Source organism: Urocampus carinirostris, chromosome 8, assembly GCF_059441175.1.
Source record: "Urocampus carinirostris isolate Australia breed hairy pipefish chromosome 8, RoL_Ucar_1.0, whole genome shotgun sequence".
NCBI lineage: Eukaryota > Metazoa > Chordata > Actinopteri > Syngnathiformes > Syngnathidae > Urocampus > Urocampus carinirostris.
In genome coordinates, this window is record NC_142356.1 from 33,448,472 (window position 1) to 33,472,611 (window position 24,140).

A 24,140-nucleotide genomic window follows, 5' to 3' on the forward strand; every position below is an offset into this window, starting at 1 on the left:
CTTGACGTGAATGAGGTTTATTATAAAACAAAAAGTTCAAAAATTAAGTAGTTTGGACGTTTACTGTAGAAGGAAATAATACACTACATGCCAATATAATTAAGTTGAATAATAAATTTTCTTATTTAAATTATTAATTCGTTTTCTGCATTAAATTATTATTGGTGATATACTGATTAAAGGGATAACCACAAACCTGTCTTTTTTCATTTTCTCCTTTTATACTTCATTTTTTCTTAACTTCTTTATACAACCTAATAATTCGTAATATAATGCATCAAAGCAAGTGAGCCGGTTGAGAGCCGGCTCTCTTTAATGAGTTGAGCCGAAAAAGCCGGTTCTCTCAAAAGAGACGGACTTCCTTTCACTACACAACTCGAACTCGTTTGACTTGACTGATTTGCCGTTTCATGATAGTCGGTTTATACCGGATGGTACCCATAATTGACAAATTTGCGTTTTTCTGTACAGATTTTCTTGTACATCGTACCCGTCTTAATATGCATAATAATCGTACTTTGTACGGCAAAAACGTACAGGTTGACAGGTATGATTATCGCTTAATAAAGGGGATCGCAATCATTAATAGGGGGAGCTTTCGGCTGTGTTTGGCAGGCATGGTGGTTGTATTTTTTTTCTCCCAACCACGGGACTTCATTTGGAAAAAGCACACTTAAGGTGAAGCTCGTAATTTTTTAAATTTGAGTTTGCTTTACCTAAAACAACCCTTCGCACCCAAAATACTGTAAACATGACCTAAAACTTCGGTCACATCACGCCTGATGAAATTTGCTATGACGTAAAAGTCCCACCCAACCTTGACACATGTGTTCTCATTGGTTACCCTTTTTGTGTCCTCAGTCCCATTGGTCTGCTTTGTCTAGTGACATTTGGCTAGTGGTCGATGTGAGCGGTAAGCCACGTTGACACCAAAAAAGTGCTTCTTTCCTTTAACACCAACTCCGAAAGGTACGTGTCATTTCGACATTTGTCATCTGTCGGTTGCGGTCATTGCTTCTTGTAGCCAAACGATGGTAACTCTTTCCGGCTAAGCCTTTTTTCGTCGTGGTTCCTGTGGAAGTCTTGCTAACAGTTTAGCTATTTAGCAGTGGACAAGCATTTAATGTGTTAGCTTTGGGGTTGCATCAGCATCTTTTCTGTCAGCATCAATACAGGTAACATTCGTCTTCATATTCGGTTAACTTGGGTATGTATGATAGAGTTAAATGTGTGCAATGGACTGAATTACAACTAGGCTCAACTCCCTAAGTACGAAAATCTATGTGTACGGAAGTTTTCGACTTGTTTGAACGACAAATAAGCGTCCGATTTCCTCCCAAGATAAGACGTAAAAAAACAACTGCAGCATAACTTGCATTGATCTTGCTATTGCTGTCTTTTTGACGCCAATTTAATTTTTTTTTTATGTATTTATTTACAGAGCAAAGAAGCCTGACCATCTGCCAGAATGAGTGTTGGATTCATTGGAGCGGGCCAGCTGGCTCATGCACTGGTCAAAGGTTTCACGGCTGCAGGTAAAGTCAGTTTTCTTAAATGCTAAATCCACGTTAAAAAAACAAGCATTAATGAAACAGTTTTCTGGAATATAACTATTTAACAGACATGATAATTTCTCAACTTTGGGAGAAATTCACAGTGATATAATCAAAAAGGGTGACCTACTTGTATTGTGTAGATCCGAGGAGAAAATGTTTTCAAGGGCAAGGGGTGTATAGTGAGAGTTTGAGGTGATGCGTTTGAATTAAAAATCAGTGTAGTTTGTGCAGGCATGAGTACTGTATTTATTCGTGTGTAACACACATTAGGTTTTATCTCAACAACAAACCATTTTATTCACTGCAGATTAATGAGGGAGAATGGAGAAAACCAAAAGTCGGCCTGAAAGATTTAAATACACACAAAAAAGCACAACGAGGAAAACACCTTTTGGTGTATTTGATGATAAGAGATTTTGAACGACATTCGATCAGTACATTTTAAATTTTATGTTGGCATTGTGTTCATAGTTGGCAACAAATGATTTGAATCATGGCCGCATGTTCTCAACGTTTGTCACTTTTATTGCTTTGTTTGAGCTAAAAAAAAAAAAAGTCAAACAAAATTTAGACAGATTTTTAATCAAATATTAGGGGTGAGGTTGTACTAAAATAAATACGCTATTTCCTCCACAACTTTTTCACCTGTTTTAGCCTGGACCCATTTTCATACCTGCTATTATTTATTTGCAATAACTGTTATTTTACAAAAATATTATTTTCAATGCTTAAGGAGGAACAGGCTCAGGCAGTTTCTTCCCCTAAACAAGTGTAACGGGACTTTGAAAAATTGTTTATTGTTTATAAAGAGGGGTATTCATTCACATTTGTTTACTTGTTAGTGAATTTTGTTGATGCTGTTGCACTATTTTTCATTGCAGTATTGCTACAATGCACTATTTTTCATTGCACTAATAGCACAATGCATTTACAACCTAGGCCAGTCTACAATCACAACTTTGTAAATATTCTGCCCATTTATCCCCACATATCTTATCGTATTTTTCCCTTTTATTACGTGTTTATCCTGGAGTGCCAAGTCTAACTTTGTTGTGAACAATGTTCACTACGTTGTTATCAATGACAATAAAGACAATTCTAACAATTTCCTAACAAATAATGAGCTTGGACTCCTAAACCAACAAGGTGTACACATTGTGTCATGATTTGGATTTTTGTCATAAGTTTACTTGTACTGTGTTATGTTGAACTCTCAGTCTGACAAGTTAAACACAAAGCGAAGGATAATCGGCATTTTTTTGCCCTTTCTCATGCATTTGAATAGTATTTGAATTGTTGTGCTGATTACTATGCATCAATTGCATATTTTAACCAAAATCATGACAAAAGTGTTTCTTATCTGAAATATTTACATCACAGTTACATTGTTTGAAATAGCGTCTGCCCGGACGCCCGGGGTGTTTATCTTTTACGTCGGGCGTACAACTTGCACAACGATGTCTGCCTGGGTGGCCGACGACTTTTTCTAGAAAAAAAAAATCTTTCGTTTTCATTTTTTATTTTTTTCAAATCAAACGTTTGCTTTATTCCGATTTCGAAATCTTTGTTCGGTTTGGAAATTTCGGAAGTTCGTTTGGTAATTTGCATACTCGGCAGCCAATCAGAAGCTTTCATCAAATGCCTCCGTGCTTCCGGACTTTCCCGAGCGTTATAAGGTCGTGCATTTGCAAATCATTTTCCAATGTAGACGCACATAGAACACAAGAAAATGGATAAGTGGTTAGGAATTAAGCCAAAACCTCAGCCCCAGAAGAAGCTAACAAAATTTCTGACGCTACAAATCGTAAACGTACATTCAAATCATTGTGGAAAGAGGAGGTCAAGTGGCTTGTAGCAGACCACGCAAGGCAAACATTGCACGAATGAAGATGAGTAAATACAGGTGAATGTTTTGAGTATATAATGAACTTAATTTTAAAGTGTTCTTCTGTTATATATTCTGAATATCAATCCTTAATACAGTGGAACCTCGGTTCTCGACCAAAATCCGTTCCAGAACCCTGTTCGAAAAGCGTTTTGTTCGAACACCGAAATCATTTTCCCCATTACAAATCATGTAAATTGTTTTAAACCGTTCCAACACCCTGAACCTTTACCTTTGTTTACCTTTAAGACACAAATAACGTAAACATAAATGTAACCCAGGCTAATCGTACGTTTGCGTTATCGTAATCTTCCTTACGAACGATTACGCTAACATGAACGTGTAAAAATTAAAAAAAAGGATAAAGAAAAGAATTACGAATAGGATTTTTTACCTTTGTGGTGGTCAGCAGAAGGCGGAGATGGACGGTGGAGAGGGATGGAGGAGGAAGGAAAATTATTGTTTGGAAGGAGAGTCCCCTTCCATAAAAACTTCACGGAGCTCTTCTGTCTGACACATTCAAATCTCTTTGCTACGGATGACTCGGCTACAGGATGTTCTTCTCTCTTAAAATATCTATCCAATGACACTTGCTTCTGCCTTCTTTTTAGTACTTTTTGGAAGTGGTTCATGACAGTGTCGTTAAAGTCATTGATGACTCTGGTGGCTGCAGCTTCATCGGGGTGGTGGAGTTCGACGAAATTCTGTAACTCGGCCCATTTGCTGCACATTTGTTTAATCTTGGACGTTCCCTAGTGTAGTGGAGGTGCAATTGCACCTGAGAAAATTAAAAGGAGTAAAAAAAAAAAATGTGATGTGAAACATCCACCCCTAGACGGTACCACTGCACTACAGTTAGCCATAGCTGTCGTACCGGCATTCAAACTCCGATTTTTGTTCGAACTACGAAGCAAGAATTTCTCGAATTTTTTGTTTGGACTCCGATTTGTTCGAACTGTGAGTCGTTCAAAAACTGAGGTTCCACTGTACTTTGCAACAATGTTTTTTTTTTTTGCGATTAGTCGTCTTATTGTGTTTCAAGTTGTGAAAAATGGGGCAGGCAACTTCATTGGCTGGGCAGGCAACTTTTCAGAGTTGTCTGCCCTTGTGTCCAGTAACCTTTTGGCATGAGTTTCAGACACTGCACCGTTAACAGTTACTTGTTGGGAATGATTCTCTTTAACACTAGAATTCCAAATGTCTTTATTGTCATCGATAGGTCGTGAACATTGTTTACAACCAGATTAGCTCTGTCACTCCTAGATAATCACAGAAAAAGACCTATAAGATAAAAAGAATGTCGGGATAAATAGGCATGAACATTTATAAGGTAGTGCTTAGAGAAATCATAATGATTTTAACAATAACAAACAAACATTTGACCCCCATGTCGATACTCAGGTGTGATCGCTACCCACAGGATCACCGCCAGCTCCCCAGACACAGACCTTCCCACGGTGACAGGCCTCAGGGTCAGTTTGACTTGAGAAATGATCCGCTACCACATATGACTGTTCACAGGCTTACCCTGATTCTAATGAATATGTTGTTTTGTGATTTACTTGTATTTGCCTAACCACAGTTGCTTCTTCTTTATAGAAAATGGGGGTGAACCTGACGACAAGTAATAAGGAGACTGTCAACAAAAGTGATGTCCTGTTTCTGGCGGTCAAGCCACATATTATTCCATTTGTTCTGGATGAAATTGGGCCTGACATCGAAGACCGCCATCTGATAGTCTCTTGCGCTGCAGGTGTCACCATCAGCTCCATTGAAAAGGTCAGCCTTCTATTTTTTGGGGGGCATATCACTGTTGTTTTGGTTGTCATTGATTTTTTTATTTTGTGTTTGACAATTCTTAGAAACTGCTTCAGCACCGCACAGACCCCAAAGTCATGCGGTTAATGACCAACACTCCAGTGGTTGTAAGAGAAGGTGCTACAGTATATGCTACAGGCACTCATGCAGAGGTAAAGAGAAGGATGCTGCCACTATGTTTTTCTTGTTAACTGTGTTTCTTTGGTTCTACTGTTTAGAAGAAAGAAAACGTGCTATAGTTGTGATTAAGGTTTATTGTGGATTAATTGTGAGTTACCAAAATATGTTTGCCATAATTGTCGAACATAAAATGCAAGTATTTAGCTATCCTTGGCTACAAATACAGTATTTTTCTCTTCAGGTAGAAGATGGCAAGTTGCTGGAGCAGCTCATGGCCAGTGTTGGTTTCTGTACTGAAGTGGAGGAAGACCTCATTGATGCTGTCACCGGCTTAAGCGGCAGTGGACCTGCTTATGTAAGTAACTTGGTAAAGGTACCGTCTATTTTCAGTGTTTCCCATAGAATTTTTGGAGCCTTGGTGGGTGGACAGTCTGGGGGCGAGCATACACTAGTTGTGAAAGGCAATGACACAGCAAACCAATCACACCCACAAAGCATGAGACGGGAGTTCAATGCAAAAAAATCTGCTTGTCATCCAGGTACACTAAAGATAACTAGTGTTTTTATCAATGCTGTACTATTTTAACCCTAAAATATCATATTGTCGAGTTAACAAACCAAATCACCAATATGAATTTTAAATTTAACAAAATTTAATACTAATATTGGTGATTTAATAAATTACAGTATTAAATGTCAGTACAGCTGATTTTGTGATTGCTGCTATGGCAGGATGCCAGTTCCTCTTTGATGGTTTGCAGAAGGTCATTTCATACATGTCAACCTCAGCCAATTGCTCCCCTTATTAATGATTGCATTTCCCTTATTAAGTGATATTAAACCTTGCAAACGCATTCGCTGCACTTATTCACAGAACGACCGACTATGTAGAGCAAAAACGGTTTATTTTTAATAATAAAAGGTGATATCCAAAATTTGATATATGATGTACACAATTTGAAATGATCCAAAACCTTTTGTTGCTTTAACCAATATACTACCAAAAATAATGTAACATTATGCATGAAATGAATGAATAAAAAAATTGTTATATACGATATTATGCCAGCCCTTATTTGTTTTCACTCTGCAGTAAACTGAACTAATTAAAACTTTATACTAAGCAACTTAAGTCAGGCAACACAGAATCCCTGAAAAACAAATCACACAAGAAAATAGAAAATAAAAAATATAACTGGTAAAAAAACTTGGATCCAAGAACTTTTAACTATTTACAATTCAACTTCCAACCAATGTAGACTGAAACAACACAGAACCTCTGAAAAACACGCCAAAATATACATCAGAATGTGTTGTCCAAAATATAATTAGTCTACTGAATTTTGGCATTTAGGAACACAAAGTTCTAAGCTTTTGCAAACTAATTCAGATTCTTCCGTCAGTGATGGACAATGTACATTTTTGGGAACCATTAATATAATTAAGACTAGTGCAAAGAAGGATAATTTTTCTGCTTGGCCTCTTAAACATTTTTTTACCCCTTCTTTTTGTCCTTCAAATTGCATTCTTTCTCTAGCCCAGTTCCTGTGCCCAATGTGCTTCTTTCGTGTAAACTTCCCCCCAACCCTTCCTTCCTCTGCTTAACCAAAAAATAAGCGAATGCAGTGACAGAAACACAAACGAGCTTCTTAACCAATCAACAATGCGGGTGGAAAACAATAAGTTCACTGTAGATTGACATGCGAAGCACAAATACTTGCGGGTGATGCAAGCGAGCACACTCGGGTTGTTGCAAACCTTTGTATAATAAGATATCTAAGCTTTTTGATTGACTTGGCACTTATTTATATTTAAAAACATTATTATAGTTTAAGTTTACAAAACCCTGGCAGGGACCAATTAAACCGAGTTTTTATCCAGTATGGTTGTGCAGTTTTATGAATACCTTTCTTCGCTGGCCACTTGGTAGTCTCTTTCTAAACCTTTAATTCAGCAGGATTTTGCTATGTTGAAAATGAAGAAACAGGAAATTGACACATGTTGCTCAAAACCTTTTCATCATTATTGGTGTTTTTCAAAAAGTAACATATCCATGTCAATTAACTCTTTTATATTTTTGTGGCCAAGTTTTCCCTGTAACCTTTTTTTCTTTTCTTTTTTTTGCTTTAATAAAGAATAACTTGCAGCTGAAGCGCCACCAATTACTAGGAATCTTTCGTAGGTTTCCACGCCAGTTGCATTTTCTGTTAAAACTACAAAAATTGAAATCAAATCAAGCTATTATTATTTTTGTATTGAAAATAATGATAGTTCAAATACAAAATGGTTGAATTCATACCAAATTGGTACAATAAAGTTATTAAGGATTGCTACTTTGTTTTTTTAGTAATACCATTATCTAGGAATGACTTTCAACCTAAAAATGTCCCTCTTGAATGCTTTTAGGAAAAAAAGTTCCCACATCAGCTCGTTTTGAGTACAAAAGATATATTTCCTTAGTTAATTATAAGAGAGTTAAAACAAATTTGTTCACACAATGCACTGGTTGGCAAACACCCTGAAAACCAGTAAAATAGTTTTGAATAATGGCATCGTATTTAATCCAAAACCCCAAATTATGGCAGCCATACTAACAGTTCAATCCAGGTTCATCTCCTGCGCTATCGATTATCCAAATTTCCACAATGCACAGGTTTGCCAACACCTTCAGAACCAGCAAAAACAAGATCAATATCTAGAACAATATCAGCCGAGAGAGAGACATACGATATATTTTAAGAGAAAATTCAGCAAAGCTGCTCTTCAGCGCATTTTTTTCACTGTGTGACGTTCGAATTTCATGTTTTATTTTGCCTTAATTCTGAGTTTTAATACAATTTTCATGAAACTAATCTATTTAAAACGAATATATAAAGAGAAATATACTATGTAAATGTCTGCATATATATTTATTAATGAATACAAATTACCCTTTAAGTTGTCCCACCCCTCTTAAAAAAAGGAACTTGTGCAAAAAAAAGAAATTGAAATAGTCTAGCCTCCAAGCAACCATAAGAGTTGTTTTACTTGGTTTCTTGGTGCCTTGGGTGATTTGGTTACTTCATTTGTGTGCAAGTCAGTGGTGGTAATGACTGTTTACCATTTTCTGAATTTAAATGTGGCTTTCCCGCTTAGTCGTGAGAAAACAAGCATATTAAGGCAGAAACTAATTATTCTGGAATATAAAAGGGAACTCGGATGTTTTGTTTGTTCAGCACCGGCATGAAAGCTAAGTGACATTAAGGAATCTATCAAATCTGCTCCGAAGCAAGATTTTACTCACTTTTTCCTCGTTAATGCAGTAATGTCCTAAAGGGTTGTTTTTGTGTGAACAGGCATTCACAGCACTGGATGCCCTAGCAGATGGTGGAGTGAAGATGGGTCTTCCCAGGAGACTGGCTGTTCGACTCGGTGCTCAAGCCCTATTGGTCAGTGGTGTTTAGTCACTTTGTGTTATTTTTCTCGCCATTTAAATCTCTAAACCATTGGCAAAATAAACATGCAGGGATCTTTTTTTTTTCTTAGTCGGTGTTCCCGCGGATCCTTAAAAAGTCTTAAAAGGCATTCATTATCCTAAAAATAAAGCCTTAATTATCATTAAAATAGCTTAAATCAATTATCGAAAGTCGTTAAAATGTGAACAGATTAATAATATTTGTTTGAACTAAAAAGATTTTGTAACATTTGTCAAAAAAAAATTTCAATAATTCACCAATTTACTTTCATGGCAACATCGAGTGACCACATTAACGGAACTATCATAACAGTGATTTGGTTTAAGTCGGGCCTTTCAGAGTAGACAAGTGTTTTATTTAGGTCTACCCACAATACCCATGGCATCTCAAGACCGAGACGTTTACTTTGGACAATGTCCAAGTGTAAATATAATGAAAAGTTGTGTGGTGGTTTTTTTTTTTTTTTTTTTTTTTTTTTTTTTTTTTTTTTTTTTTTTTTTTGTGTGTTAACTAAATTTGATTTTAAAGGGCTTTTAAAAAGGCTTTAAAAGTCTTGAATTTAACTTGCCTTAAGCATTAGGAACCCTGTTAGTAGTACTTAATCCATCCATCCATTGTCTGCGCCGCTTATCCACAGAAGGGTCTCGGGGGGTGCTAGAGCCCATCCCAGCTATCTTTGGGCAGTGGGCAGGGAACACCCTCAACTGGTTCCCAGCCAGTCGCAGGGCACACAGGGACAGACGACTCACTCGCTTATTCCCACTCCCAATTTAAACTGGCCGATTAACTTGACGTGCATGTTTTTTGGAATGTGGGAGGAAACCGGGGTGCCCGGAGGAAACTAGGGGTACTTTATTATAATTTAAATTCAACAAAAACATACCGTGGTACCTCTTTATATGAGCTTAATTTTTTCCAGGGTCGTGCTTGGAGCTCTTATTGCTCGGGTAATGAACACATTTTTCCAATATAAAATAATTAAAAATGAATATGCCTGTTCCCGACCTCCCAAACGCATCCAAGTTAACTTTAAATAGCTATGAAATACATCTTCCAGATCACTAAAACACATTAAAATTGTAATCAAACATAAAAAATACAGTAATAAAGGGGTTAGAACGGATGGTTGAAATCCTAGAAAATGCTTTAATTTTAATGGTGTGTTTTCAAGGGATGAAAAATGCTTGAATATTGGGTTAAGTACTTTTAAAAGCTTGAGATAGTTGCCATGTTTCTTAACAAGTCTGCTTCAAAATGGCTCTGACACTGCTTTCTTGTGGCTTCGAGTTGCTATTGCGTTTCTTCCCTAATTATTAATGGCGGCTGCCCTTAGTTTATATAGCATTGTCCTATGAAGAGTCATTGCCCCTACGGGTCACGCCCAAGAGAACAGGTGCATACTCTAGCTAAAAATAAAATGTATATTACTGCAAGATTACGTATTAATTATGGGCGATGCAAAAAATTAAAATAGTGTTTCCCAGTGGTAAATTCTTATTGGAAGAACTTCCTGCAAGAGGAGAGATTGATTTAAAGAAAAAAATATATATATTTTTTTTTGCGATTTACTTGGGATCTAAAAATTGTATGTTTTGATGAATGCACATGCAAGATAAAAAAAAACCCATATGGAAATAGCAGATATATTTGTGGCTGTTAAAAATACATGATTCACTTTGGATTTCTTCTTTTATTGGTACTAGAGAAATAAGAAAATTGATCTGCAACGTTCTTGAAAATTGCTTGAATTTGGCCACAAAAAAAGATGAACTATCCCTGAAATATTAGATTTTTGCCGATTGTACTACTAAGCTTAGTCTCTCACACGGACTTTTTTTTCTCGCTTTGTTTCAATTGACATTATTCCTATTTTTTATCAGAAAAAAAGAACTTATGGCTAGGGTCACAAAACGGCAACCAAACAAGATGTAAAAAGACATAAGCAAACTTGCTGCATAATATAAACAAGTGGAGGGGATCAGGTGTCTGATGGTAGCAAACGCATGCGGCAACTTAGACCACCTTATTGTGGCTCTTAGCGGTCTCTAATGGTAGCCTCTGGGACTGGTCTCGGAAATTTTTGTTTCTAGAGGTGTTTGTATGAAGAAGGGTGACTGCACTTCAATGGGAAAGTCATAATTGTAATTTGAATGATGTCTTAGAAAAAGTTCCTGTTTGTTGTCCAACTGCAGGGTGCAGCGAAAATGCTGCTGGACTCAGAGCAGCACCCCGGCCAGCTGAAGGACAACGTATGCTCACCAGGTGGCGCCACCATTCACGCCCTCCATGTCATGGAGAGCGGGGGCTTCCGCAGTCTTTTGATCAATGCCGTGGAGGCCTCTTGTATTCGGACACGGTAAGGGGCTTGGACCTGAGTCATTGCAAAATGGCTGTCGGCTATTTTTTCATGCGATGGTACTCTTCATAAATAGTATTTTTTTTCATCCACATGTTTACAATGATGGTAGTTGCATTGAAATCGTTACATTTCAGAAATTTAAAGGGATACTGTGTAATATCTGACTACTAGATGTTTCTGTATTGTGTAGTGCACGTGGAAACAAGTGCCACAATGCACAAGAAGGATAATAAACAACGGAGACTCAAAGTGACCAAACCGCAACATTTTTCTTTTCCCTATTTTTATTTATTTTTTTTTTTTTTTTTGCCCAGGCTTTCCTGGTACTCATTTTCGGGGTACTCTTAGCACAGACGCGCCCCATGCAGCTCTCAGGCTTTTCCACACAGATCGCCATACGAAAATGTTAAAAATATGATTTATAATGTGTTCCATGTTCACAGATCCCATGACCGGGAAAACACTGAGGACTTAAGTCTGGTCTGCTCTCTCTTCTGCTGATGGTTTCTGGCTTGAGTTTGGGTCGTGGCATAGTTGGCACCAGTCCATTCCTTAATGTTGTTGTCCAGTTCCTTTTCTGTCTGACTTTCCTCCTGCTCTGTTGAAATGATATTCGGCAGTCCTTATGATCTTTTGACGTGACCATACCACTGCAGTTTTCGTCTGGGCACAGTTGACTATGATTCTTTGTAGCATCAAACGCGTTCTCTAATTTGTCTTGTGCACCTATTGTTTGTCACATGGGCTTTGAAGCTGATGCTTAAAACTTTCCTGTAGCATTGCATCTCCTTTCAAGCTTTGCTGTGGGGGTCTATGTCTAGAAAGCGTAGAGGAATATGGAAGTTACCAGCGCTTGTCTGATCTTGGATTTCACTGCAATCAGAGGTGAGATCAGGCCTAAAGAATCCTGCCCAGCCCGAACCCGGCCGATTAACGAGATTTAGGACTCAGCGCTGAAGTAATCCTGACTTTACTTTGGCGCTGTGCATACTTTGGCAGCCGAAGTACGCAGCTTCAAGTTTTTTTGGGTCGAGTCCTTCATATCAAGTGTGCACAGTTCCAATTTATTTAAACTTAGTGACTTCTTCAAGCTCTTGGTGGTTGATGTGATGTTTGTGGTGATGCCTTGGGGTTGATGGTTATTACTTTGTTTTTTGTACTGTTTTCTGCCCCATACTGGGTTACTAGTTTGTCCAGGCGATCGTCTGCATCTGAGTTCCTGTTCTTCTCTTGCCAGTCTGGCAATATCCTCAGTAAAATGCAGGTTAGTGAAAATATGTCCCCCAATGCCTTCCTGTTGGTCAGGGCTTTGGTCATGATCCCCTCCTGGAAGATGTTGAATAAAGGTGGAGAGAGAATGCAGCCTTTTTCTCTCACCGATTATGGTTTGAAACCAGGCTCCAACGGTACTATTGATCAGTACAGTACCGTCACCATTGGCGTACAGCTGTTGATTGGTCTGAACTAGTGTTTGGTCAATGTTGTACTTGCACGTGGTGGCTCACAAGGCAATTTCCATACTTTGTCAAACGCCTTTTCCAAATGCACAAAGATGTGATAGAGGTTTCTCTGGTGTTGTTGAAACTTTTCACATAGGATAAGTAGACTTAAAATGTTATGTGGTGCTCCTCCCTGAAACCTGCCTGTTCTTCAGCCTGGATTTTTTTCGGTCAGTGATTTCAATGTATCCAGTAGGACCTTCAACATAACTCGCATAACTGATGAGATTCATGTTTCTGTAGTTTGAGCATAGTTGGAGGTTGCCTTTCTTTAGTAGCACAAACACAAGTGGTTTTATCCCTACAGATGGCCAGTTTGCCAGATCCTTTTGCAAATCATGATGGTTATTGTTAGTTCACCAAATGTAAATGTAACCACCATTTTGTGTGAGTTTTGACGGAATGTTGTAGATTCCTGGAGTCTTTCCATTCTTCAGCGAGTTAATTGCTGCCTCTACTTCTCAGAGGATAAGGAAGTTGTCACTTTCCCCTGGACTTGAATTTGTAAGGACATCTGGGTATAAAATGAAAAAAAAAATACTACTAATGAAAATATGTTGGTGCCACTAATGTCCCCAGACATTCTAATAGCTGGCTACATTGGTTCTTTACTTGCTTCTTTTATCATGTATTTTTGTTAATAACCAAGATATTAAAGAAAAATAAATTCTGAGCTGTATTGCAATTGGATATTTTTATATGCACATTATCAAGTTTAGTTCTTGACAAAGGGACATACTATGTTTATTCTTATACAACACGCACGAGTGTATAGTTGTTGTTTTTTTAATAAAAATCTTTATAAAATTTGGTTCCACCTTTTCTCAGCTGAAAGTAATCATTGAAAGTGACAAGCATTGAACACATGCGGCCATGATTGAAATCATTTATTGACAATTGTGAACACAATGCCAACATAAAATTTACAATGTATTAATGTCTTTTTGAAGTCCGATTCATTATCAGATACACAAAAGAGTCGTTTCCCTGGTCGTGCTTATTTTGCGGTTATTTATATCTTTCAGGATGACTTGGTTTACTAACATTTGTCTCTGGTACGATGAACGAAAATAGTATGATGAGAAAAAATTAAATACCTTTTCGCATGTCATCTAAATCACTAGTGGTCTAGTGTTGAGCATTCAGAGCTCTCCGCTGTGACCCATGTTTGATTCCGGTTGCATCCAATGTATTGCAATTGTGATCAGCGATATTTTTTGACTGATCAATTATTGCACAAATACGGTAATATACTACCGTAAAACGCGCTGCTAAGCGTTGTGGGTTTTAAAAAAACAAAACGTTGTACACAAATAAATGCGGTAGTTTATTTTTTCTCTTTAATTTGGAAAGTTTCAAAACTAATTTGATTGACAAATAAATATAAAATACCTGTAAATGTCTGTATGTTTGTTTATTTATAAATGCATGGTGTTACTGTTCTTCTAATAGGACATATCTTTACATAGTTATATTTGCTAAATGAAATGAGCAAAAATGTATATTCTGAAATGCCAAAAGACAGAAATAGGCCTACATTATCTTTTACCCTAATTTATATCATCAATATTTATTTCCCTCTTTAATGGAGGCAAAGGAATCAATAGCATTTGTTTTGCTCATTCACAAATGTGACAATGATGTTTTTTGTTGTTTTTTTTTGTTCAGTGAGCTCCAATTTCTGGCTGATCAAGAGCGCATCTCTCCAGCAGCTATTAAGAAGACCACGCTGGATAAAGTTCTCCAACAGCCCGGAGTAACAGTCAGTGGTGTTGCCAATGGAAACGGAAGATCAGGGCTAAGTCTGTTCAACAACAAACGCAACTCTGGAATCAAGAAAAAGAACTAATAAGAAAGAACAAAACATATTTCACATTTCCAATTTATAGTCGTGTGTGCCTCTCCGATTCCAATCTACCCTGGACCAGGCTCGACTGACTCAGATGCCTGAAATGGCCGCAACAATTATCCAGACTTCTCACATCAAATTATTTATTTCAACCTATTTTATACGACAGCGCCTCGTATAAAGGTGCATATTATCTGCAGGTGGGTGCCTAAAAATATTGAGGGATGGTCCATTTATTTCCTTATATTTTTAATGGCCCAGAATTTTCCTGAACTTCATTAAAGAAATAGTTGTATTTTCCATGAGGTAGGCATAAGAACAGAAACATTAAGGGTGCAGATAATCTTGTCTTAATATATTATCTTAATGCCATGCCCCAATAGGACTAAAGATTTGCATATACTTTACATTGAAAATAATTTTTAAATTTGGAATGTTTCCCTTTATTATTGACCCATAGTTACACTTGTTTTGAAACAAGTTGTTCATATAAATTGTCACTCTATTAATGTAGATCTTTACCACCCCCCAGTATATTGAGTTGCTCTTTCACACATGAGTACAGCCAAAGTGCTTGTCTGTTCAAAGACAAAATCCGTTTTATAAAAATACTTTGGTCTAATCAAAGTCTTTTTTTTTTCTTATACATAACCATGTCTGGCAAAAGGGTCATGTGCAGAAACATTTGAATGAAGATTTTCATATATATATTTTTTTTCACATGAACGTAGGTCAAAAATTGAATTGAAGCGATTTGAATAGTTTGATTTTATGATCATTAGTTTTGGAGAAAAAAATGTTAGTTTCGGTACAAAGAGTTGTGCATGTTGGTTGTGTGGACAAATCTCTCATTTAAAATTCTTGGACTACAATTCAATGTTTGGGCTGCTGGTAAATGCGAATATGCAAGTTACATTTTTACTTACTCTTATGGTCAATAACTTTGTTACTTTCCAACAAAAGGATCCTTTTGCCAGAGTTTGTCACATGGCAGCACTTTTCTGCATTTATCTAAGACTAATGTTTTTATAAAGAAATGAAGGCACCTCAATGTCCCACCTATTGAAACATGGTAGAAATATCACCTATTCCGTCCTTATTTTGTATTTACAAATAACCCTTCATTTTCTAAACTACAATTTATAGGTTGCTGTTCCCTGGTAAAATGCACCATTAAACAATGAGAATTCAAACGTGACTTGGTTTTCATTTTTTTGATTAGTATTTTCTCTGTTATTATTTGTTGTCCATACTGATTACACCTGGTGACGCAAAACCCCGAACCATAGTAAGTATGACCTACAATGGGCAGCATTTTATACATGTTAATTTTTTTGTTTTAAACATGTCGCTCATTGGCATATCCACATATTTTGGACCTATCATTATAAACCCAAATAAATGTAAATACTAATATTAATGAGTTTGAAGTACTATGAGGTGCACCAGATTATAGAGCGCACAGCCAAGGTGGTTAAAGGTCCTGTGAACTGTGAGCATGCTTGCTGCTGCGAGAAAAATGGAAATTTTCAAATATGGATTCATTTGCATCTCAATTGTTGTGTATAAGGGCATTTTTTGAAATACACGTTTGGTCAATCATTTTGAGTACCACAAGTAGAACATCAGTATAGCAACAGTTAACACTTGTCACTGCAGACTGTGTTGAAAATCGAATTAAGGGTTTGGTTTTTCTGAGTATGTGCACAGCGGTCCTCAATGGGCTTTCTATCCAAGGGCCAGCCAGATGCTACCTGTCATCTGCATCCAGTCAATTTAATCACTGACCTTTGCAGGGACATGCTTGTTTGCATATCAAGGATGCGAGCATCAAGCATCAACATGACTGAATCAAGTGAAGTACTTTTGTAGTCATCTCCCCAAAAAATAGAAAATATCTAACACTTTAAGACTGAAATGAACAACTGGTTTTCTGAACAACACATGCTTGTTATGCAGTGCTTGTAAATTCTGGCTGATTGTGTGTACTATCAGTTTGATGCAGCTGTCACCAGACAATAACAAAACAGTTTGATGCAGCTCTCATTTAACGATAACAAAACAAGCCAAAAAAAAGAGTGGAATACACACTACAAATGCAGAATGTCGCAAAAGTGAGTACACGCCTCACATTTCTACAAAGATTTCATCATAAAGTTTATTTGAACTCTGGAGAAACATTGCTTTGACACAATGAAAGGTAGCCTGTTTAAAGCTTTTATGGCGGTGTAAATTTATTTTCCCCCTCCAAAAAACTCAGTTGCTAGTAGCTATGCCCCTGGTAACAAGAGAGTACACCCTTTAGTAAAAATTCCTGAAGTTCATTATTTTGTGTGGCCACCATGATTTTGGAGAACCACCTTAATACTCATGGCCATGGATTTCACCAGAGCCTCACAAATTGCTACTGGAATGCTTTTCCACTCTTCCATGACAACATGTCTGAGCTGGGGGATATTCAAGATCTTGTGCTTCTCCACCTGAGGAATCCCCAAATATGTTCTATTGAATTTAAATCTGAAGACATGCTTGGCCAGTTTATTCCCTTCACCCTTACCCCCTTTAGAAAAGCCTTGGTCTTCTTGGAAGTGTATTTGGAGTCATTGTCAGGCTGAAACATTGCCCTACGACCCAGTTTCTGGAGGGAGGGGATCATTTATGAAACAGTACTTCAGAGTACATGCTTGAGTTTATGTTTCGCTTAATTACATGCAACTCCCTAATTCCAGTTGCACTTGTGCAGCCCCAAACCATGACATTCCCAACACCATGTTTGATTTTAGTCATGGCACAAACTTGTTTGTACTCCTCACTTGGTTGCCGCTACACAAGTTTCACATCATCTGAGCCACATAATTTAATCTTTGTCTCATCAGACGAGAGGATATTTTTACAGTAAGCCATGGCCTTTGTTTACATACTTATTTTCATTGTGTCAAAGCAATGTATCTTCAGTCATTTTCTATTAAACATTGTATTGAAATCTCTGCAGAAATGTGAGGAGTGTATTCACTTTAGTAACACATGGTACATATCATGAATACAATTTAGATTATTGTGCTCAGTTAAGCTGTAACAGGTTTTAACTCAATTTCTAAATCTGAAAATTATGATGATCATGGCAATAAAATACATTTCAATTTGATATACTTATGTATGGGCAGCACGGTGGGGCAGTGGTTAGCGCATGTGGGGCACAGTTCTGAGGTCATGAAATCGAACCTCTTGTGTGGACTTGGCATGTTCTCCTCGTGCTTGCGTGGGTTTCCTCCGGGCACTGCGGTTTCCTCCCACATTCCGGTCCCAAGGTGTTAATGAGCGAGTGAATTGTCTGTCCCTGTGTGCCCTGTGACTAGCAGGCAACTAGTTCAGTGTGCCCCCTGCCCACTGCCCGAAGATAGCAGGGATGGGCTCCCGCACCCTGCAGATAATGGATGGATGGATACTTATGTATTTATCCTCATGCATCAGACACGTCAAGAATTGTTGAACTATTGGACAACAGAGTCGGCAAACAAACCATAACAAATCACGAAAACTGAACATGTGCAACATAAATAAACACAGCTCATGTCACACAGATGAACATTTCAAATCAATTGGGTAAGGGAACAAATGGAGGACAATACTTACAGCTACCGTGAAAACATTTGAACTATGTGATACTTTTGAAAATTCACTCATTCATTGTCATTTCATAATTTTGTCGTGAGATGCCTAAAGGGTATTATTTGGCACAATTCAATGGAAAAAAACATTTAATTAAAAAAAAAAAAATTGATTTCAATAATAATAATAATAATAACAAAAATGCACGAACTATCATATAATTGTAATATTTCTTCCAAATACGTGAAATTTGTATTTATTTTACATTACAAGAAGCTCACTAAGTAGCTTCATTGATATGGCCATCAAAATTCTGCCATTGTTATTTTATTTTTTCTTAAATCTTCAAACAATACAATTGAGTCTGTTGACAGCCAATATAAGTGTTTTTTTTTTATCCCTCCTTCGAAACTACTCAAAATGCAAAGCCAGTTTGACGTAACATTTTGCTCATTTTAGGGAACATTTGACTGGAATATTTTTTGTACGTTTTTTTTTTAAGTAACATAAGAACATTCGGGTGTACAGTAAATAGGTGATCAGAAAAATCAACTCCTACATATCCAGGGTGTCATGTCTTGCGCGGTTGCCATGGCGCCCAGTTGGCCCCGCCCAAGGACACCAGCTGACTCGCATTAACTGATTGCCTATATGGGTACTTGGGTACTTAAACGCGCTCCTTTGAACTGTGCCTTGCTGGAACGTTTGTTATACTTGTTAAGCTCTGTTAAACTTTGGGCAAAACCTTCTGTGAGATTCCTTTTATTCTGAGAAGTGCCTAGTTTGTAATTTTGCCTGCGCTTGACCCTGCTTTGTTTTTGGTCAGGTCCGTTTGATTTTTGGACAACTTTGCTTTCTCCAATAAATTGTGTGAGTAAGTCTACGGTAATGAGTTCTTACTTCCTGCTTCCCGCTCCGTTTCGTGACACAGGGAGTATTGCTCGAAAATGGAATAAAGAAATTGAGGCTTACAGCTCCAATTTGAGTTTATTAAGATGTGAAAATAGGGTTTCACAGCACAAACAATTGGCGACTGGCTCAATGCGTATGTAGTGCAAAGATTTGAAATTCTTACAATGCTTCACTTGAATTTCCATTGTGATAGTAAAATGACTAAAATGTTACCTCCCAAGCCAACCAATCAATATTTTGATATTTTAATCCGACTTCGGCAAGTGAAAGTGGATGCTGTAAGAAATAGTATGATTGCAAACACCCATCCGTAGTGCCACCATTATCTATTTAATGATCTTTGTTTTGTTTTATTGCATCGATCCTTCTAAGGAACAAACTTGCCTGACCAAAAGAGTAACTTGGCAGCAAGTCAAAATCAAATATAAGAACAATCTGCAAGCTAGTACGTGACTTAAGTCTAGATGACAGTAAACAAATGAGATGGTTACATGAGGTGATAGCCAAAAAAAGATCACACAACTGACACAATCGGTGGCCCACCAAGTCAGGCCAAGACCCTAACAAAGGAGCGGTCGTTCCACCTCACTAAAAAGAAACCAGTAATAGGGGGATCCCAGGAGGGACTGTATGGTACTACATTTTGTGGCCCAAGCCGCCCACATAAATATCTCAGGCCATCAACCAAGAATCCATACCTCTCATTGAGAAGGTCATTTCCAAAGGTCAATGGATTCCCCCTGTCCCAGAGGACTCGTTTTTAAGTGCTCTTCTAATGTTGAGGGCTTTCTTCTCCACAACATCCTCCAAAAAGGGCAAGTCATTTTGATGAGGGAACAGATGAATGAAAGTAGACCTATATTCTACTTGTTGAAGAGATTGTTCACATTTCCAAATAAATGTGACTTGTATGTGAACGTGAACACCTGTGTGATGGCCACAAGTGTCCCGCATGTGCATAAGAGGACACGTGACGTCACACCCACTGCGCTCAGTGTTTGCGGAAGTACTCATGGATGTTGATAGCAAAGCGCATCTAGCAATTTCTAGCAAAGTTATTGTGCTACCGAGGCAGCGCATGTACAACTTAAACAAATCGAAAACTACGCTTTCCCTCCATTAAAAGCTCAGAATCATGGTCATGGTTGTTGATTTCTCTGCTTCCTCCCGCCTCGTTGAACGCAGAATAGGGACGTGCAGGTCGCATGAATCTGTCTCAAGGGTTCACACAGCAATCGCATTCCTAAGAATCAGATGTTTGATATTTAGGACCACATGTGAAAGTGGCTTGGGTCTGGTATGGAGAAATCAGATATGTACCATTCAAACGGACTTTAACAGATTGGATATGGGTCGCGTTAGTACAACAAAATCTGATTTCTCTGAAGTGGGAACCTAGCCAAAGTTTTCAATTATACCACCTCTGCAATTTTTGCACCCATTTTGAATCTCTCAACAGCAAATATATACATATTCAGTGAAGCTTTGATGGCAATGTGACAAGTATTTTTAATTGGCATAGCATTAAAAAACATGGCCTGACAGGAATAAATTTACCACATGAATAACTATAAAGTAAGGGTTGATATGATATAATGATATGATATACTGTATGATATAACCAACAGATTTTAATAGAATGACAATAACCTACGTGAAGATTTGACTGTAGGATAATTAAAATAAAGCAACGTATCAGTATCGATCCATCCATTATCTGCATCGCTCATCCTCAGTAGGGTCACGGGGGGGCTGGAGCCCATCCCAGCCATCTTCGGGCAGGGGACACCCTAAATTTGCCAGCCAGTCACCTGGTATCACTCAGGCCAATTAATTTTTCACACAATTGAAAGTAGAAGGGCCAGATGTATCGCTGCAGAAAATCCAGCCTGGTCTTAAGCAGGCAAGCTGTAGAGAAAACTACCATAGTAATTGAGCCGACCTAAAATCAACCTGCCTTTATACAACCGACATGAGACAACATATCCTGGCTTAATCCCTTATCTGGGTTTCATTCAATGTTCACAGAACAGAACTTAAAAAAATGAGTCAAAACAGCAACAACGTAACTTATACTTTCAATTACAAATATACCTCTAATCAGGTATATTTGACACTTTTTCAAACCAAGCACCCCCAAATTCAACCCAAGCACTCCGAAAAATTATAGCATTTTCAAAACCCTCTATTCCTTAATATGGGATAGGATAGTCTTGAAATATGATTTTAAAAAACTCTAGATAAAAAGAGTAAAACAACATAGCACTCACTCCCTTTAGATGTTTCCGTCCATTTGATTCCTAGAACCGCTCTGGCCCCCCTCCCCGCTCATTTTTGACTTGGTTAGCGTCACTTGCGGCATAGTGGCAGAGTCTGTGGAGGCTCCTGTGTATTGCAGTAAGAGTACGTCATACAGTGTTTTTGTTGAATAATTATTTTACCACACAGTACCATGAATTTGTTAATATCAACTGATATTAGTCCTGATTTGCATCAAATGAGTAAAAATTGTGTAGTAAAAGTGATTCTGCTTACCACAAAGTGCAATGTGATGTTCACAAAGGGAAGTGACACTCCTGAACAGTGTTGTGTGATTCTGAATCACTTTAAAAGCCCAATGTGTAAATTCTGAGCACTAGATGGCCCTGTATTGTCTAATGTGAAAGAAAACCAGTGCCACAGAGCACAGCGTAACAGCAAGTTGCCAGACAAACATTTCTGTAGTGGTATTTCCATACTAGGATTTTTGTAGATTTTTTTAGTATTACTGTAGTTGTACTTTTGCTGTATTTCTGGCATAATATGTCTGTGGTAGTATTTATGTCGTAATATTTCTGTAGTAGTACTTCTGTATTTCAGTCTTACTGCAGTGGTATTTTTTTCCAAAGCAGTATTTCTGTAGTATTTTTGTAGTATTTCCATAGTAATATTTTTTTAGAATCACCATAGTTTTTTCACTATTTCTGTCATAATATTTCTGTGGTATTATTTTTCTAGTATTATTGTTTCTGTAGTAGTGATTTTGTATTTAAGTATTACTATACTATAGTAACTATAGTGTATTTTTGTAGTATTTCTGTAGCAAATTTTTCTTTCCAAAATAAATGCAAAATAATATATTAAGCCCCTGTTTTCAAGCACTAAATTTCATGTTTAGTTTTGTAGTCATTCTGTAGTATTTTTGTCGTAAACACAAAGTGGGACAATGGGGAAAATGCTGACCCCAAAACCATATTTTTAAAAAATGAGTAGTACCTCATTTACCATGATCCATGCACCCATCCATCCATTGTCTGCACCGCTTATCCTCAGTAGGGTCGCGGGGGTGCTGGAGCCCATCCCAGCTATCTTCGGGCAGTGGGCAGGGGACACCCTCAATACACGGCCCCAGTCATCCTCTCTTTAATGCAGTGCGCTCGTCCTGTCCCATGTGCAGAAAAACACCCCCAAAGCATGATGCTACGACCCCCATGCTTCATACTGAAGGAGTGTTCTTCAGATTGTACTCTTCATTCTTCTTCCTCCAAACACGCTTGGACCAAAAAGTTCCCTCACTGCCAGAAACAAATTAGTTGTTAGAATAATGCAAAGTTTTTTCTCTCAATCGTGTGCCAAATTCATTCATTATCTGCACCGCTTATCCTCAGTAGGGTCACGGGGGGTGCAGGAGCCCATCCCAGCTATCTATGGGCTGTGGGCAGGGGACACCCTGAACTGGTTGCCAGCCAGTCGCAAGGCACACAGGGACAGGCAACTCACTTCCTCATTCACACCTAGGGACGATTTGGACCAGCAAAATAACCTGACATGCATGTTTTTGGAATGTGGGAGGAAACCCACGCAAGCACGGGGAGAACAGGCAAACTGAACACAGGAGGTTCGATCTTATGACCTCAGAACTGTGCCGCTCACGCGCTAACCACTGCGCCGCTGTGCTCATCTACTATGATGTGTATTATTATTATATGTGTATCATATGTTATTGGCCGGCCGAAAGAAAAAACCTGCCCGTGTTATGCCGAGAAATGCACCCTTGTCGAGATTTACACCCCGTAGTGGGAGCTCGCCGAAATTTGCATCCCGTAGCGGGAGCTTGCACACGTCACTCCCGCTACTATGACCACTTTTACCTCGTTTTATCTCACTTTTATATCACTTTTCGGGAATGTAATGGCGAACATATAACCAAAACCTTCATAGGCAGAGATAGATGGGGGGTGCATTTTCAGGCAGCCAGGCTGTTGCAGCCAGGCTGGTCCCTCCCATCAGCATCATTTACATTTATTAAGTTGACGTTGGATCATTTGTACTAGAAAAAAATGACACTGTTGCTCTGACAATGTTAGGCACAGGATGATCTGTTTATTCAAGAAAAATACAAAATACAATTATTGACGTGTTACGTCTCGTTTGGCGATGAGAAGAAAACCTGTTAGTCTCCCGTTTATCTGTAAGATAAGCTTTATGGTAGAGTGCACAACAGTTTCAATACGAGCGGTTTGAGTAGAAAAAGGCTCAAAAGTGATTTATATACGGTGTGCATTACCGTTCGATTACATTCACAACAAATACAAAGACGGAATGGTTTAAGTTTTTATTACATTCCCAACAAATGCAAGACGAAGTGGTTTTGGTTATATGTGCGCCATTACATTCCCGAAAAGTAATATAAAAGTGAGATAAAACGAGGTAAAAGTGGTTATAGTAGCTACGGGGTGCAAATCTCGGCATTTCTTGGCATAACCCGGGCCACATGCAGCTCGCGGACTTTGGTTTGTTCGTCTCTGCCTCAAGTGAAATGAAAAAAATAAGAGCAAGACGCCCTCGTCCCGGCCCTCTATAAAAATAGAGCTTTTGCTATTTCATCCACTTTTTAAAATTCAATTTCTTGTATAGTAGGTCAGCCGTGTGAGACAGGATAGTGTCCCAGTAACCGAATTGAAATCTCGCACTTAATCCTCCACTTGTGACTAGAGTGTTGTTGTTGATAGTAAGTAGTGACTGAGCCGTGTCCCTTTAAAAGCGGGTTACGTAGCTCCTTCATGAATGAAACCACGTGACCCAAACATCACTTGACG

General features: G+C 38.1%; 1 protein-coding gene across 2 annotated transcripts; it reads left to right on the forward strand.

Moving 5' to 3' along the window:
• The first annotated feature begins 855 nt into the window (after positions 1-855).
• pycr1b (pyrroline-5-carboxylate reductase 1b) lies at positions 856-15,739 on the forward strand. Of its 2 annotated transcripts, none has more exons than XM_088342460.1 (9): positions 856-969; positions 1,442-1,535; positions 4,843-4,913; positions 5,041-5,220; positions 5,304-5,411; positions 5,621-5,734; positions 8,715-8,807; positions 11,027-11,190; positions 14,361-15,739. In XM_088342460.1, exons 2-9 carry the CDS (start codon positions 1,469-1,471, stop codon positions 14,539-14,541), a joined length of 978 nt encoding a protein of 325 aa, XP_088198586.1. In that variant the 5' UTR covers positions 856-969; positions 1,442-1,468; the 3' UTR covers positions 14,542-15,739. The 2 variants fall into 2 exon arrangements, with proteins under 2 accessions (XP_088198586.1, XP_088198587.1); XM_088342461.1 differs by lacking the exon at positions 856-969 and adding an exon at positions 986-1,175.
• The last annotated feature ends 8,401 nt before the right edge of the window (positions 15,740-24,140 follow it).